Source organism: Zosterops lateralis (genome assembly GCF_965231275.1).
Source record: "Zosterops lateralis genome assembly, chromosome: 2".
Classification (NCBI taxonomy): Eukaryota; Metazoa; Chordata; class Aves; order Passeriformes; family Zosteropidae; genus Zosterops; species Zosterops lateralis.
In genome coordinates, this window is record NC_139763.1 from 9,070,610 (window position 1) to 9,084,767 (window position 14,158).

Sequence of the window (14,158 nt, forward strand, 5' to 3'; positions counted from 1 at the left end):
GGAATGTCAGGGGAATGCCCCCTCCACCCTCCTGCCACAGCAGGAGCTGCCTGTCCCAACAGCAGAGCTACTCCCAGCACTCACAAGTGATATCCTTTTGGGGGAAGTCTGAGATGGAAATGGAGGGGGGCACTTCAAAGCAGACTTTCCACACCTCCTGTGCCAGAGGGCCACTGAGCCCATCATCCTTCATGGGGCCATCTCCAGACCCCCTGACCTCCACACCAGTGGTACCACATTCCCAGAGAAATTGGTTAAAAGAAGAGGAACCATATGAAAACATGCAACTTCAACCCATTTTTAAAATCACAGCCCTGGTGTGGCCTCACAGCCAAGCAACACTTACCTGCCCCACCACTCCCCTGCCACCTGCCAACTTCCAAGGGGTCACATCAGGATGCACAGGTCTGTTTTCAAAGCAATAAAAACTCAGAAAACCAAACTACCAAATAACTATGAGTATCTACCTTAGTTCTGATTTTGTCACATAGCCAAAGACACACCAAGTTCTAAGAACATAATGTAGTCCCCAAAAACTTCAGGAGATGCTCTTCAGATCAGTGACCCACCTTGGAACATTACCTAAATGGAAACTCTACTTCCACACTTTTATTACATTAACTGACTGCAAGAAAACCCAATTCCAGCAGGACAGCACACACAAATCACACATTTGAGTGCCTAGTCTCTCACAGGGCCTGGGATCAGGAAGAAATCACTTTGCTATGGTGCCTATTTGGGGCAACAGCAAGCTTTGCATGGAAGACAAACCCATTTTCCTCAGCCATATAACTTTAAGGGCAAGTGCATGCCCCCTTAAAGCTCCCTCCCAAAGCACATTGAGGAAGGCAGTTAATTTGGTAACAAAATATATTTAGAAGGCTACAATGAAATATTAATTATACATGTGTTTTAAGACCAAAGGTTACTTAAGTACTAGACAGATACAAGATACTGAGGGGTGCTTCAAGGTTTCTCTCTCCTATAAAAATTCACTTAGAATTCTAATCCAAAATTCATCTTCTCTTAAAAACAAGACAGGCTCTATCTCGGATTTCTATGCAAGCAATTTATGATACCCAAAAGGAAAAAAATAAATTTAGCTAACAGCCAAGCAGAGCTTTTATCGCCTTTTTTTTTAATCTACTAGTTCCAAACCAGATGCATTCAGCACAGAATTCTGATTAGGAAAAAAATGGCTGTTGAATTTTTATTACTACATCCCTTAAGGACCAAAAGCGGTAACCTTAGGCATTTAATGTGTTCTATGAATAACAATACGTATGAGCACACAAAAAGCTTGTTATCTCTGTTTATGGAATTTTTTTCACCATGTTGATACATTTACGGAAAGAAGTTGGGAAGTGTGGTGAGGGGGAGGAGAGGAAGCTATCAAAATAACAAATTACATTAAACAAAACCTATTTGGAAAGGAACAAGCTACACAGTATGAAATTTGAATGAACTGTGTCTCCCCATTACAGTCCTACAGCTCCCATGAAATCCATGCAGCCTCATTTAATGCCTATACTAAAAGCCTTCACCTATACAAATCTGTCCTGCAGATACAGATGCAATTCATATTTAACCCTGATAAAAAATCACTTGTTGGGAGAACATGCTGTGTACACAGATTTTCTTATTTTATAAACAACGTGAAACACACAGAAGTCCTTCGTGGTGGTTCAGAACAGCTCACTGGATGCAAAGAAGCATCTTCTCCCCACTCCCTCACACCTGGAACCACCTGACCCAACAGGCAAAGGGTTGCCACCACACACCACCCTGTCACAGGATGAGTTTCTGCCCTGTATTGTATGACAGCTCCATTCCCACAGCTAGAAAAAAAAAAAAAAAAAACCAAAAAAAACCCAAAAAAACCCATACAAACTGCAGCTAAGCAACACAGAGCTTTCTTCTTCAGAAATCAGCTTACAATCTCTCCAAAAAATGTGGGAAAGCCGTCAGAATAAAAATTTACAAACCAGCCATTTGTGGCGCTGGCATGGTTTCCTTCTGGCATTTAGATCAGTCCAAGAAATAAATTTTTAAAATAGTTCCTCCAATAGAATCCTTCCCATATTTTCAGCTCTGAGAATTCACAAGGATTCAAGTTGAGCTACACTGACTCTGGAGCCAGCAGCTTCTAAGAGTACAAAAATCACCCCAGAAAACAATGGAGGGGGGCGTTGAGGGAAGTCCATGCATCCCTCAGCTCTCAATCTTGCCTGAAAAAATCCCAAATGAGCATACAGCCAGAGCACACCATGTTTTTGCTCTCCTTATGGCAATAGCTGCACCCTTGTTCCAATTTATCTTGAATGGATTCAGAGCCCAGAAAGGGGACAAAAATGCGAATTAGTTTTTGTTATTCCTTTTAGCACAGAAGAACTGATAAAGACTTAGAATCTGCTGTCAAATGCTCTGGACCTTCACCAAATCCTTCGCTGTCTTCTCCCACTGAGGCCTGCCTGGGAGTCCCTAGGCTGGTGCCTTGAGAAACCAGATGCAACAGCAAGAATGATTCTTCATTCTGCTTTGATCATGGCTGCAGGATTCTGTCTCCAACCATCGATTTCCTCCTCCTCTTCCAGGCTCAAGGAAGAGGACAAACAGAGACTCTGGTGGCCATCGAATGTTAAGTACCTGGAAGATGCCCTTGGAGAAGATCAGGACACACGTGAGCCTGACCCACAGTTCAGAGGAAGAGAATTCCCAGCAGAGCATCCCACCAGCACAGCCATGTTGCTGGAGCCCAGACAGGAGCTCAGCTGTGTTATTTACCCTACGAGGTCCCAGCTGTCAACCTGGCCTGGCATGGTGACAGCCTAGGGCACAAATGCCCTCAGCCAGCTGCTTGGCTCAGTGTACAATTCTCTCTTTTTAAATGAGATTAGCCTTGGTGAAATGTGCTAGCTCAACGGGCATGCTGATCTAAGTCCTCTGTTTATTCGGGCCACAGCAGATACAACAATCACTTAAAAAAAAAAAATAAAAGGCAATTTTAAAAGGTGCCATGAATTCGCCTGAGCTCCTGCAGTTGCTCACTCATCGCAGGATGAAGAGGGGTTTCTTCCAGATCTGCTGAGAACTGAGGACTGGAAAGGATGAATCTTGGAACTGTGGTAAGTATATAAACTTAGCCACCTACCTCCTTGACACTAATGTGAAGGATCTACTTGCCAACAAAAAACCCAGCAGATGATTCCGGCTTCCTATCCATTTCAGTCATCTGACACATCTGCTGCCACCAAAATTATTAAAAAAGAAGGAAGGGATATGTTAAATACTGGGGGGGGGGGCAGTAACACCGAGGTACTGCCATAAGTACAGATAAGCAAAATGTGTTTTGGTTATGCTTAAAAAAATAAAATAAAATGAAAGCCTATGAAGTTAAAGTTGAAACAGTTGAAGTCCTATGTTCACTGTAAGGATACCCAACGTTATCGCCATGAATAAGCAATTCTTTGTTTAGAATGCCTCTTTAAGCAGAAAGATGACGATTTGAGTCACTGTGTTTCACAGGCACTTTCCACAGCACAAAGCTACCAGAGCCACAGAGCACAGCCAGCTCCCGTGGCTCGGAGGTGACAAACGCGCCTCGGTGCGCTGTGCCGATGATGCGCGGAGCGGGTCTCTAACTGCACACAGCGGGGCCATTATCCTGTGCTGTCACCGTGTGCCATTAAAAGCTCTTTAACCTGCCGATCGCCGCCGCGATACGCGGCTCCTGCCGGGGATCTGCTGAGTAACAGCCCGGGGAGCTGCGGAAACCTCCGGCTCCCGGGGTCGCCCGAAAAACACGGGCCGGGCCGCCCGTCAGGCAATCGCGGCAACTCAATTAATGCATCTGGGTCAGGAAAATGGTTTGCGGGAGCCCGAGCCCGGTTACGAAACGCGGGTACCGCGGCCGGGGCAGGGCAGGTACCGGGGGCTGGGGGCGGCATCCCCCGCAGCGGGGACACGGGCCGGCCCTGGGGACCGCTCCGGCCCTGGGGACACGGTCCATAGCTCTGGGGACACGGGCCGGCACTGCGGACACGCTCCGGCCGGCCGGGGGGCGGCGGGGAGGGGGCAGGACAGGGAGGCTCTCGGGGAGACCCCTGCAACTTTCCCCCGCGGGGGCTCGGGGGGATGTGCTGGCCGCACGAGGAGGTAAAACCCATCATTTTTTACACATAGATATATGTGTGTATATATGTGTGAGCTCCTGTATATACGTGTGTGCATGCGGATCCGTGTTCCGGCGGACATGCCCGGTCCCCGCTCGCCCAGCCCCGGCGGACCCCCGGTGCCCCCCGCCCCGGGCAGGTGGGTCTGGGGGTGCCGGGCCGTGCCCAGCGCCCCCCGTGTGCCCGCGCCCCGCCGCGCCGCACTCACCCAGAACACGAAGGAGTAGATGATGAGGAGGGTTTTCAGACACGTTATCACGGGTTTGGTCTCCATTCTCCTCGATGCCATAATACTGAGATCCCGGCTGCAGGCTGGGCGCGGGAGGAGGCGGAGGAGGAGGGAGGGCAGGGGGAGGGAGAAGGGAGCGGGGGGGCGGAGGGAGGTGAGCTCAGCTCTCGGCGGCCGCGGCCGGGCTCACCGCGCCTCCTGCTGCTGCTGCTGCTGCTGCCGCTCCTGCCGCCCGGGGACCCCCGGCCGCCCAGGGCAGAGCACGGGGGGCTCCAGCATCACCTGCCGGGCGCGGCCGCAGGGGTGGCATTTACTGGAATATCTCGGGGAGGGGCGGGGGGGGGGGGTTGAGGTTTTGAAAGATGAGGTGAAAGACACCCCCCGGCCGCCCCGTTTTCCCGGGAAGGTGCTCGGGGGCGTTGCTTGGGCTGCTCAGGGGCTTGGGGATGCAGGCGCTGCATGGTCGGAGCTGCAGAGGGAATTGCCGGCCCGGGAGAAAATGTCTTTCAGTGTCACGATTAAAATGTGTGTTCCTGCGCAAGCCTCAGAGCTCTGGAGACCACAGCAAGGGCAAGTAGCGCAGGTTTGACGGTGCTCTGGTTCCAGCCAGGCGGTCTGGCGGAGCCAGGCTGTACCTAAGGGCAAGAGCTCGGCACCGAAGCCATTTGGGGGGCCGGGGCTCCTCTGGCTCTCCACATTTTTGCAGCTCCAGTGCGGGTGACCGTTTGGAGGCTGTGAGAGCTGTGACCCATGAACGGTGCCTTACAGGAGCCAGTCATGAGGCTGGGGTGCTGCTGAGCCTGGCCCCTTCCCTTGGCTTCGTGTCAGCCTTGAATCTGAACTCTGTGCTAGAACTGCTCTGGACATTGAACCCCAGCTAAACTGACCAGAAACCTCATACTTTTATGTCTTTGAGGGCCTGGAGCAGACCTGGCTCAGCTGTGCCTGGAGTGCCAACACACCCCAGAGAGAGCACAGAGCTCCAGAGGGAGCCTGCTCCTCCTCACTGTCACTGCAGCCACCAGCCCGCTGGGAAATCCAGCAGGGGCTGGACAGCAGGGAAATCACCGTGCTGGCCTGGGGATGGAAAGGGAGCTGACCCTGCAGAGCCCTGGCAGCAAAGCTGTGTGTGGGTCTCACCAGCCTCCTCTGAGAGGGAATAGAATAGGCTTGTGGGCTGGCTGCCTGCAGGAGGAGCATGGGCAGAATGAGGGCACACATGTGCCTTGGCAGCCCAAACTGCTGCAGCAGGGCCGTGGGCAGGCACAGAGGGGATGCCCTCAGGGGTTTTTTTTGTAGTTCACGTTTTGGAGGAGGTTATGTGTGCAGGGCAGTGGGTGCTGGAGCACTGCATGTCCCCCCTGAGTGCTGTGCCTGCACGCCCCACAAGGCAGGGATCTGAACTATGACTTTAACTGCATTAAAATCAAAACAAGGTCAACACTAAACAGAGGATCTCCTCAAGCTACAAAAGTGATGTAGTTGGTGCAGCTGAGACATATCAAAGTGGTGAAACAGCCTTTGCCATTCAAGGGACTGTTTGAAAAACAGAGTGAGAAAAACATGGTTTCTGAGCAAGTGCTTTTGTAATATGCAGAAGTTTTGCCATGAAGACTGCTGCAGGATTTTGCTGGGTTTAACTTATGACTTCTAGATCTGTTAGCCTACTGTTCCCCAGAACAATGAAGGCATCTAAAAGATGCTTGGAGAGGGAGTATTCTGCAGGAGATACTGGGGTTTTTTTAAGCAATCACCACTTTTGTGGAAAATTCAGATGACAGGTGCATAAATCTTTATTGGCCTGGCCATTAAAATGTAAATAAGTGCACTAACTGCAAAAAATTGTATTGACACTAACAACAGTTATAAATATTCACTGTACAAAAATTACACTAAGATTTTTGACAGAAAATAGCTACGAGCTGGAGAATTCTCTTCCTTCCCCTCACACAAGGGCTGTAGCAAAGATAAATGCTGCTGTCACAGCCCAGAGGACAGCAGCCATTTATTTCAGTAGCTATGGTTATACTTCCCCTCCCCTTCAGATGTTTTTAAGAAAGCATGAAACAAACTATAATATCAATCAGAATGGATATTTTGGTAGATGCTGATTTTGACAAAGACTCACACTTTTTCCCAATAGCTTGTGATTTTAGGTCACTCTGTCCCATAGTGCCTAATTTGAGATACATCCCCTGAGTCTTCTCAGAAGGATGTTTTGGGGATCTAAACTACATGAGTGCCTTCAAAGCCTCCCCTGATAGTGCTGTTAAAACTCATAGGATTTTGCACCAGGGAACCAGGGAGAAAACAGAGGTACAAGAAGAAAAGTCCTCTCAGGAAATACAGCTCCTTTCTTCACAAATGTCAGGCCCTGGTGGGGATGATGTCCTGAGAACTGAGAGACAGAGGCTCCATGATATCTCCACCTGAACCTACAGTCTTCTCACGAGGCTGTCTTTGGAGGAACTCTGAGTTGCTTTTTGGCATACAGTCAAGGAGCATACACTTTATTGGATGTAGATGCAAATTTTGGATTAAAATGAGGATGTCTGAACAGAGCTGAACAAAAATCTGCCTGATTACAGAAAATACCATTAAAATATGACAAGAGCACTGAGCCATCAAACATTTTAGGCTTAAGTGGAATTACCGAACAATTGCTAGCCTTTATATGTAGCTTGGAAACACATCTACCTTTAAAAATTATTTTTATCATAGTTTTGCAGGCTTGGGAGGGCAGATTCTCAAGTATTACTTGAACAAAATCAAAGCAAGCCGTTCTAAAGCAAAATACGTTTTCAGTTCTGTAATCCTTGTTTGCAAAGTTGGGAACATAATTGCTCTTCACATCTCCCCACAGAGAGAGAACATTCTTTTAGCTATTCAAAACAGGACATTTTTGCCTAACTGTGTAATTTGAAAAATATTTCTTTAAAACACTGGCAGTTTGCAGGGGTTTCTTCTTCAATCTGCAAACTCCTATTTCTTCATGATGCACAGGGAATATTCTCTATCTGAATAAATCTGTTTGGTCTAGAAGGAGCTCCTTCATCCCATGGCAGAGCCTTGTACCACAGAAAGTCAAAATGAGGACTTCCATCCTTACCTGAAGCTGACCTTGGCTATTTGACATTTAAATAGCAACTTTCTGGGGAAAATGGTGGGAAAATGTAAACATCTCACACTCTTCTGCAATTAGAGCATGTGAGAAATTTGGTTCTTTGTTCTCTTCATGCCCATTCTGGCCTTTCCTGGATTTGCTGTGGTGCTGTTGAATGTAAAGGCAGCAACCTCTGCTATCCTTTACTGGGCATTCAAGTTTATAATCCACACTCACTCCCTGGAGAGTAGAGTTTTGAGGGAATTTTTGCACTTCCCCATTTCCCCCTGTCTCCATGTGGCCTGGCAGTGGCTGTCCTCAGCTGGGGGAGCCACAGCCTGGGTCACTCCATTGCAGAGTGACCACAAGCTTTGAGGCAAGATGCAGGAAACAGGAGGAAAAATAAGTGTCTGATAATTTTGCTGCACTCACAGTTCACAGGTGAGTTCAGACAACTCCATACAGGTCCCACAGACGCCTCTACATCATAATTCAGCTCTAGAAAAGCAGAGTTCTCACTCAGCAGCCAGTTTCCCACATGGCTGGTAGCTGGATGCTTTTGGCAGATGCACCAGTGGGGCCAATCTGCCAGGCCCAGGCCCCAAAATGTGGCTTCTAAAGATGCCTCAGGCTTTATGGGTCCCCAAGGAAGAGATGTGGGGTTACAAAATCAGTGCCAGAGAATGATTTGCCAGAAAAGATGCTGTAAGGAGATGAATGTAGTGTTGACAAAGTCAACCAAGGTATTTTCATTTACCACAGCTTGGAAATAAAGGCCCAGTCTCCTGCAGCACAGGCATAAGGGAACAAATACAGACATCAGCTTCAGTAGTTTGGCAACAGATATGGGTTAGGATGAAATTTATATTCAGCACTGATTCAACATAAAGGGCTGATGGGATGGCTCTGCAGCAGTGAGATCATAGTGCTTACCCTGGTGGGCAGCAGTACCTGTTTTTAGAGTAGTCAGTCAGTTTTAGTAGTAATGCTGGGAAACTTTCTTAAACCTTTTAAGAAGGTCTTTAGGATGCTTTATAGGAAGTACCTCATGCTCTCTGAATTATGCTCAGTTTATGCTCTTATGTTAGGTCAAAAAGAGATGTTCTTTATCCTGTTTCCCTTCAGAGTGGGCATGCAATAGCTGGCTTTTATCAGTAACTCTGATACAAATAAGCTTTTCATAACTCTTTGTATTTCTCAGAAAATGCCTTGATTTAAAATGGAAGTTTATGGCTGCTTTGTAGGCAGGTACTTCTCATGGTCTGTGATGACTTTCCTGATTATGCCAAAGCTTTGTGAAGTGTTCACTTGAAAGGAATGGAACAGAAATACATTTGCGACTAATCATAACTACCACAACAGGATAAATTAAGATCACCAGCATTTACAGAGGGAGGGTGGAGGACTCGGAAAAGATAAGAAGTCAGAAAGCAGAAAAATACACAAAGGGCATATAAATAGACAAAGAGCAGATCTATATTATTTCAGGAGAAGCATTATTGCTTCTCCAAATGATGAGAGTTTTGACATACAGCAAGAAGAATGGAGCCACACAATTTTATTATCTTCACCTTTAGCAATAAAGTGACAATTAACCCTGCACATTTGCCAAGTCACTCAAATTGGTTTGTCACACTGTATTTTCTCTGGTTTTTTCTTTTCTTTGTAGTTATGAACAACAACAACACCAGATTCTCTCCTGTGTGTCTCCGGACTACCTGGACATTTTCTTAAGGTCAGTAGATAATTAATAATAATCTTGGATGGAATTAAATAATTTCTTCTTCTGGAAAGATCAATGTGAGGGACCAAAAATCATCTATGAGGTCCCCCTCCTCCATGGTTTTCTGTTATTTAGCTTCTGTCAAGAAGTGTGGTTGGGCTGCATGTTAAACTGTGAACACCAAAGCATTCAGTTCTGTTTGCATTTTCCTCCTTTTCCTTTCTTGAATGTGCCATGATTTGTTTCCACTAGATTTCTCTTTTGTGTGCCCTGAAGCAAATGCAGGCACAACTGGGGGCCTCGGCCTCTTCTCCAGTGCTGGCAGAAGTTACCCATTGTCATTGCTGGTCTGTGAGTGTTTGCATAAGGAATAGGGGCAGGGGAGCAAATCCCAATTTAAGAAATAGGGGCAGGAGAGCAAAGCCCAGCTTTTCTGTTCTGCAGCAATCCCCCAGTGTGACAGACACAGGCTCCTGGCTGACATGGGACTGTCTGTATATTGTGTGGTGTTTTCTGGGCTGGGTAAGACATTGGTCTGCCTGCAAGGACCTGCCAGGCCCTGAACCTTGTCTCTGACAGCAATCACAGGTGGTACACGGGGGAGGACTCTGACCTCTTGCCTGGGCTGCTCCCACTCTTGTTGTCCCAGCTGCAGACTCTGGATTTTTTTGTGTCAGCCATAAGAGCCCTGCAGCAAGAGTGTTCCCATCCTTTCAGCAGAGACCACTCCAGTTACAGTTTGGAAACAGGTTTGAGAAAACTTCATTTTTTCCCTGAGACTTGCTTGTCCTTGTATGCATCCCAGGTCCAGTTCCAGAGGAAAGGAAACCATAACCTAAGTCTTGTGCAGCTGTTTGAACAGAAAGGGAATTCTAGATGTCCTCAGCTTATGGACAGCAGGATGGGGAAAGCTCAGGTGTGAGACAGCGGATGGACCATGGACAACATAGGTGCTGCTGAGGGAGCTCAAGGTGGGGAATGTGATATTCAGAGGACACTGAAGAGCACCACAGAGGCCATAGGAGCACCAAGAGCTCTTTAGTAAACAGCCATGCTCAAGGTAAAATTAGACCATATAGATAATGAAAGGAATTTGAGGTACACTGCGTGGATTTTGATCCAATGTGTTTTCTCTCTACATGGTGTCTAGTTTTCTTTCTCTTCCTCTGAACAATGGCTCCTCTTCTCATCTTCAAAAGACAAGATGTTTGTTTTTTAAAGCTGCCATGTATCTTACAACAATATGCTAGTAATGAAAAGAGAAAAAAATGACAACAAAATATTAGCATGTTTTAGCAAATAGAATGATGCTGCATAAAGAAATAACATTTAAAAAACCATTCATTACAGGTAATGTGTATGGCAGCAAATCTTAAAACCACAAAAGAAACAAGACTGATCCTTAGAGCATGCCTTGTGCCCACATCAGTGCCAGTGTAGGCAAAGTTCTTGTTTTTCAAGGACAGCCTGTTGTATGTTGTGTACAGGGGTATCTCTTACAAGAGCACGCAAAAGCTCTGGTTCCAGCTTCTCATTGTGTGCAGACTCCTTCCCTGTGAGGCTGGGGAATGGAGCAGACAGAACTGCTCACTCAGACCCTGCTTGTTGCTTGGATGAGCTGGGAGGTGGACGAGAGCAGCTCTCCTTCCCTTGTGGAGGCTTTTCTTGCTTTGTGCCCACAACCCTTCCTTCTGGAGGAGCAATCTGTTCCCTGGAGACACCCACTGCCTGTCCCTGCGAGGCTCCCTCAGCGAGCAGCCTCATTTTCTCCATAACCATCCAGCAATTCCCTAAGCCATTGGGTGAGGAGCTCTGTTCCTCTAAGGGGAAGATCAGAGCAAACATTTGTGTCTCAATTTATGTCAGGTTGCCTGACCCTTTGCACACCCTTCAGCACCTGGGCTTTGACTGCATGGGCTTGGGACCAGCTTAGGTGAGGGGTGGAGGTGTCACATCTTGATTCAAACATTTGGGAGAAGCTTTGGTGGAGATGGAAGGGCTGCCCTTCTCTCTGGAGATTTCAGGCTGAGCACTCTCTTCATGATGCTGCAGCCACATTGCAGCCCTGCCTGTGGCCATGCCTGTGCTCCAGGCTGGCCACCCAGCCAAGATGGACTCAGGTCAAGGAATGCAAGAAGCACAAGCAGCTTGTTCACAAAGCCTCCCTGGCACTGGAAACAAAGCACCATATGCTCGAGCAGCCGGAGCAAAAGGATGAGCCCAAGGCAAAGGGGGCCGAGAGCAGAAGGGAAAGGGAGGTGCACAGGGAAAACACCAGGACATCTCGCTTCATGCTTCTCCACTCCTCCTTATGGGCACGGGTGGATAACTCAGAGATCTCCTCTCCTCTCCTCTCCTCTCCTCTCCTCTCCTCTCCTCTCCTCTCCTCTCCTCTCCTCTCCTCTCCTCTCCTCTCCTCTCCTCTCCTCTCCTCTCCTCTCCTCTCCTCTCCTCTCCTCTCCTCTCCTCTCCTCTCCTCTCCTCTCCTCTCCTCTCCTCTCTCTTCCCTTTTTATTACTTTTGTATACCCTCACCTCCCTCCTCTTTGCCTTACAGTCTCCCCTGCTGTCTTGGCTGCAGGTGAAAGCCATGGCAGGGTGAGCAGCCTGGGCAAGGAGTTGAGGTCCTGTCCATGTGCCATTGTCCCCAGCACAGAGCAGGGCTGGAAAGCCCTGGTGCCACTGTCACTGTCACCTGAAGCACAAAGGATGCCTGCATTACTGGTCTGTCACACTGGGCCAGCTGCATCCGGGCCCAGACTGGAGATACACAGATTTTAATTAACAGGTTTTAATTTAATCAGCCAGGGCTTTCCTTTTGAAGGATGCATAGTGGAGGCTGATAAAATTTTTATGGATTTATTGGCTTTGAAATGTGTGATGTCCACATTTGTTCTGAATTGTATGTATTTCTTAAAATTTCTTCTTTTTCTGGACAACCTGTAGAAATATACCTGTGTTAGGAATTGAGATAAATAGTTTATTGACTCATTTGAAATATTTTTAATGATGTCACTTGTATTCAATACTCAATTTCATTTAGCAAAAGAAGACATAAAATGGGGCTGCATAAATCTCACCACAACAACACACTGTGGAAACAACCTCTGTTTTGATGCAGGATTTGGTATTTAGTGCCTGGATAACATTATTGACCTTCAGAGCTTTGCTGTAGCTGGTAAAGTAGTATCAAATAAAATTTAAAGTTCTACATTTGCTTTCTCCTGAAGATTTTTCTGTCAAACTGGGTCAACTTCTAAGTAAAGCAGGAGATCATTTTAGTCTGTCAGCACTGCAAAACTAGTCTGGTATTTGAAAATTACTTGTGTGCTTGAAAATGATGTGGACTCTGGGTTTGGCAGGCAGTATTATTTAAAATCTAATGGTATATAATTCAAAAACTGAACCTTTCTCCTTTGCTGAGCTTACCATTATTTTAGCAAATGTTTGTTTTGGTGGGGTCTTGGAGGTTATATGAGCAAATGAAAGCTCTATAATAATATTTTTTCCAATACTGAAAATAAAAGAAAATAAGCAACATCCCCCCAGTTTTTTAAGCAGTAGTATTTGCCACCTTTATGACAATTCTATTACAGGCAAGGAAACATCATAAAGCTGCTATGCCCAGATCTGCAGGGGAATCAAACAGATGGCAGATCCCACTGCAGTTTGGATGAAGATTTCATAGCTACATAGGCAAGAAAATAGCCAAGGTCAGTGATGAGGTGAAAAGCATCCCCCAGGTGTCCTTCAGCTAGGAGCATGTACAGCCTTCTCACACATTTAGAGGAAATGCACCAAACCCAGAATTTTTTTCAGAAGTAGAAGCAAATGCCCTTAGTGTAATACAATGTAGCAATAGGGAAACAATGTGCTTACTCAACTGTCATTATTAAAATTGAAACTATTTTTTTCCAAATTTATGTGTGTATGTGCTAGTATATATTTTAAATTCTGTGAAATCTGCAGGTGGTCATACACCAGATTGTAAATAATATTGTTTGTGAATTTTGGCAACCAAAATGATTCTCAAATAATAGTTATTGTTAGTCAATTAGTTCTGGCACCAACATGCATCTAGAGCTCTTGGCAGATTATTTTTTTCCTCCATGCTTCTGTCTTTTATGCCCTCACAAATGTCTGAATTGAGAAGTTATGGCTTTAAATGGAAAATTTCCTCCTTGATTTGTTGTGTTCTTTTAAAAACAAAAACCCCAAGCAATCTACTTTGGGATATACATCAGGTTCAGCTACACAGATCTGGAGGCTGTATTTCTCTCTTGTTTATGTCGTTAGTCTGGTTTTAGTTAATTTTCATTTCCAGATGTCTCTTGTGCATGTTGGGTTTGTTGTTTTTTGGTTTTTTTTTTTTTTTTTCTTCTTGTAGTTAACAGGATATAAATTACCTTGATAGGACAGAGCTGTTTGCTCTGTTTTACTTGTTTAATTTCTGGGTATGTTTTATTGAGCCTGATCCCTCATCATCACAAAATAGATTTTTACTGGCTTAGAACATAGATTTTACTGCAGTTATTTACTGACATGAAATATGCACAACTCAGTGAAGAATCACACTTGCACTCTGAGTGCTTGTTTTTTCTGTCATTAAAAGGGCACAAAGACCTGCTCTGGCAAGGGCTGTGTTCAGCTCTCAGAGCCCTGAGGAGCACAAGGACTCCAGTTAGCCTTGCTGAAAGAGCAAAGCTGGGGACTACTGCTGTGAAGGCTGACTCCTGCTTGCTGGGTTGGGATTTCACCTAAGAGCAAACAGTGCTGGGTGGCTTCATGTTTAGTATCTGCCATCTGTGAGAGGCAAAGGTTTTGGTTTTACTCATTTTCTGTGAAGGAGGTGCTGTAGGGCAGCAGCTTTAGACCTGCAGTGGGGTCTCTGCCAAGCAAATCACTCCTGTGCTGCATCCTCTTCTGCTGAAT

General features: G+C 46.2%; 1 protein-coding gene across 1 annotated transcript in view; it reads right to left on the reverse strand.

The window, feature by feature from the left end:
* Positions 1-4,508, reverse strand: part of TSPAN7 (tetraspanin 7) — an 84,882-nt gene extending 80,374 nt beyond the window's left edge. Inside the window, exon 1 of the mRNA XM_083855082.1 lies at positions 4,381-4,508. Coding sequence (XP_083711208.1) covers positions 4,381-4,461 — 81 coding nt within the window. The 5' untranslated portion in view covers positions 4,462-4,508. The remainder of the gene's footprint in view (positions 1-4,380) is intronic.
* Positions 4,509-14,158: the final 9,650 nt, after the last annotated feature.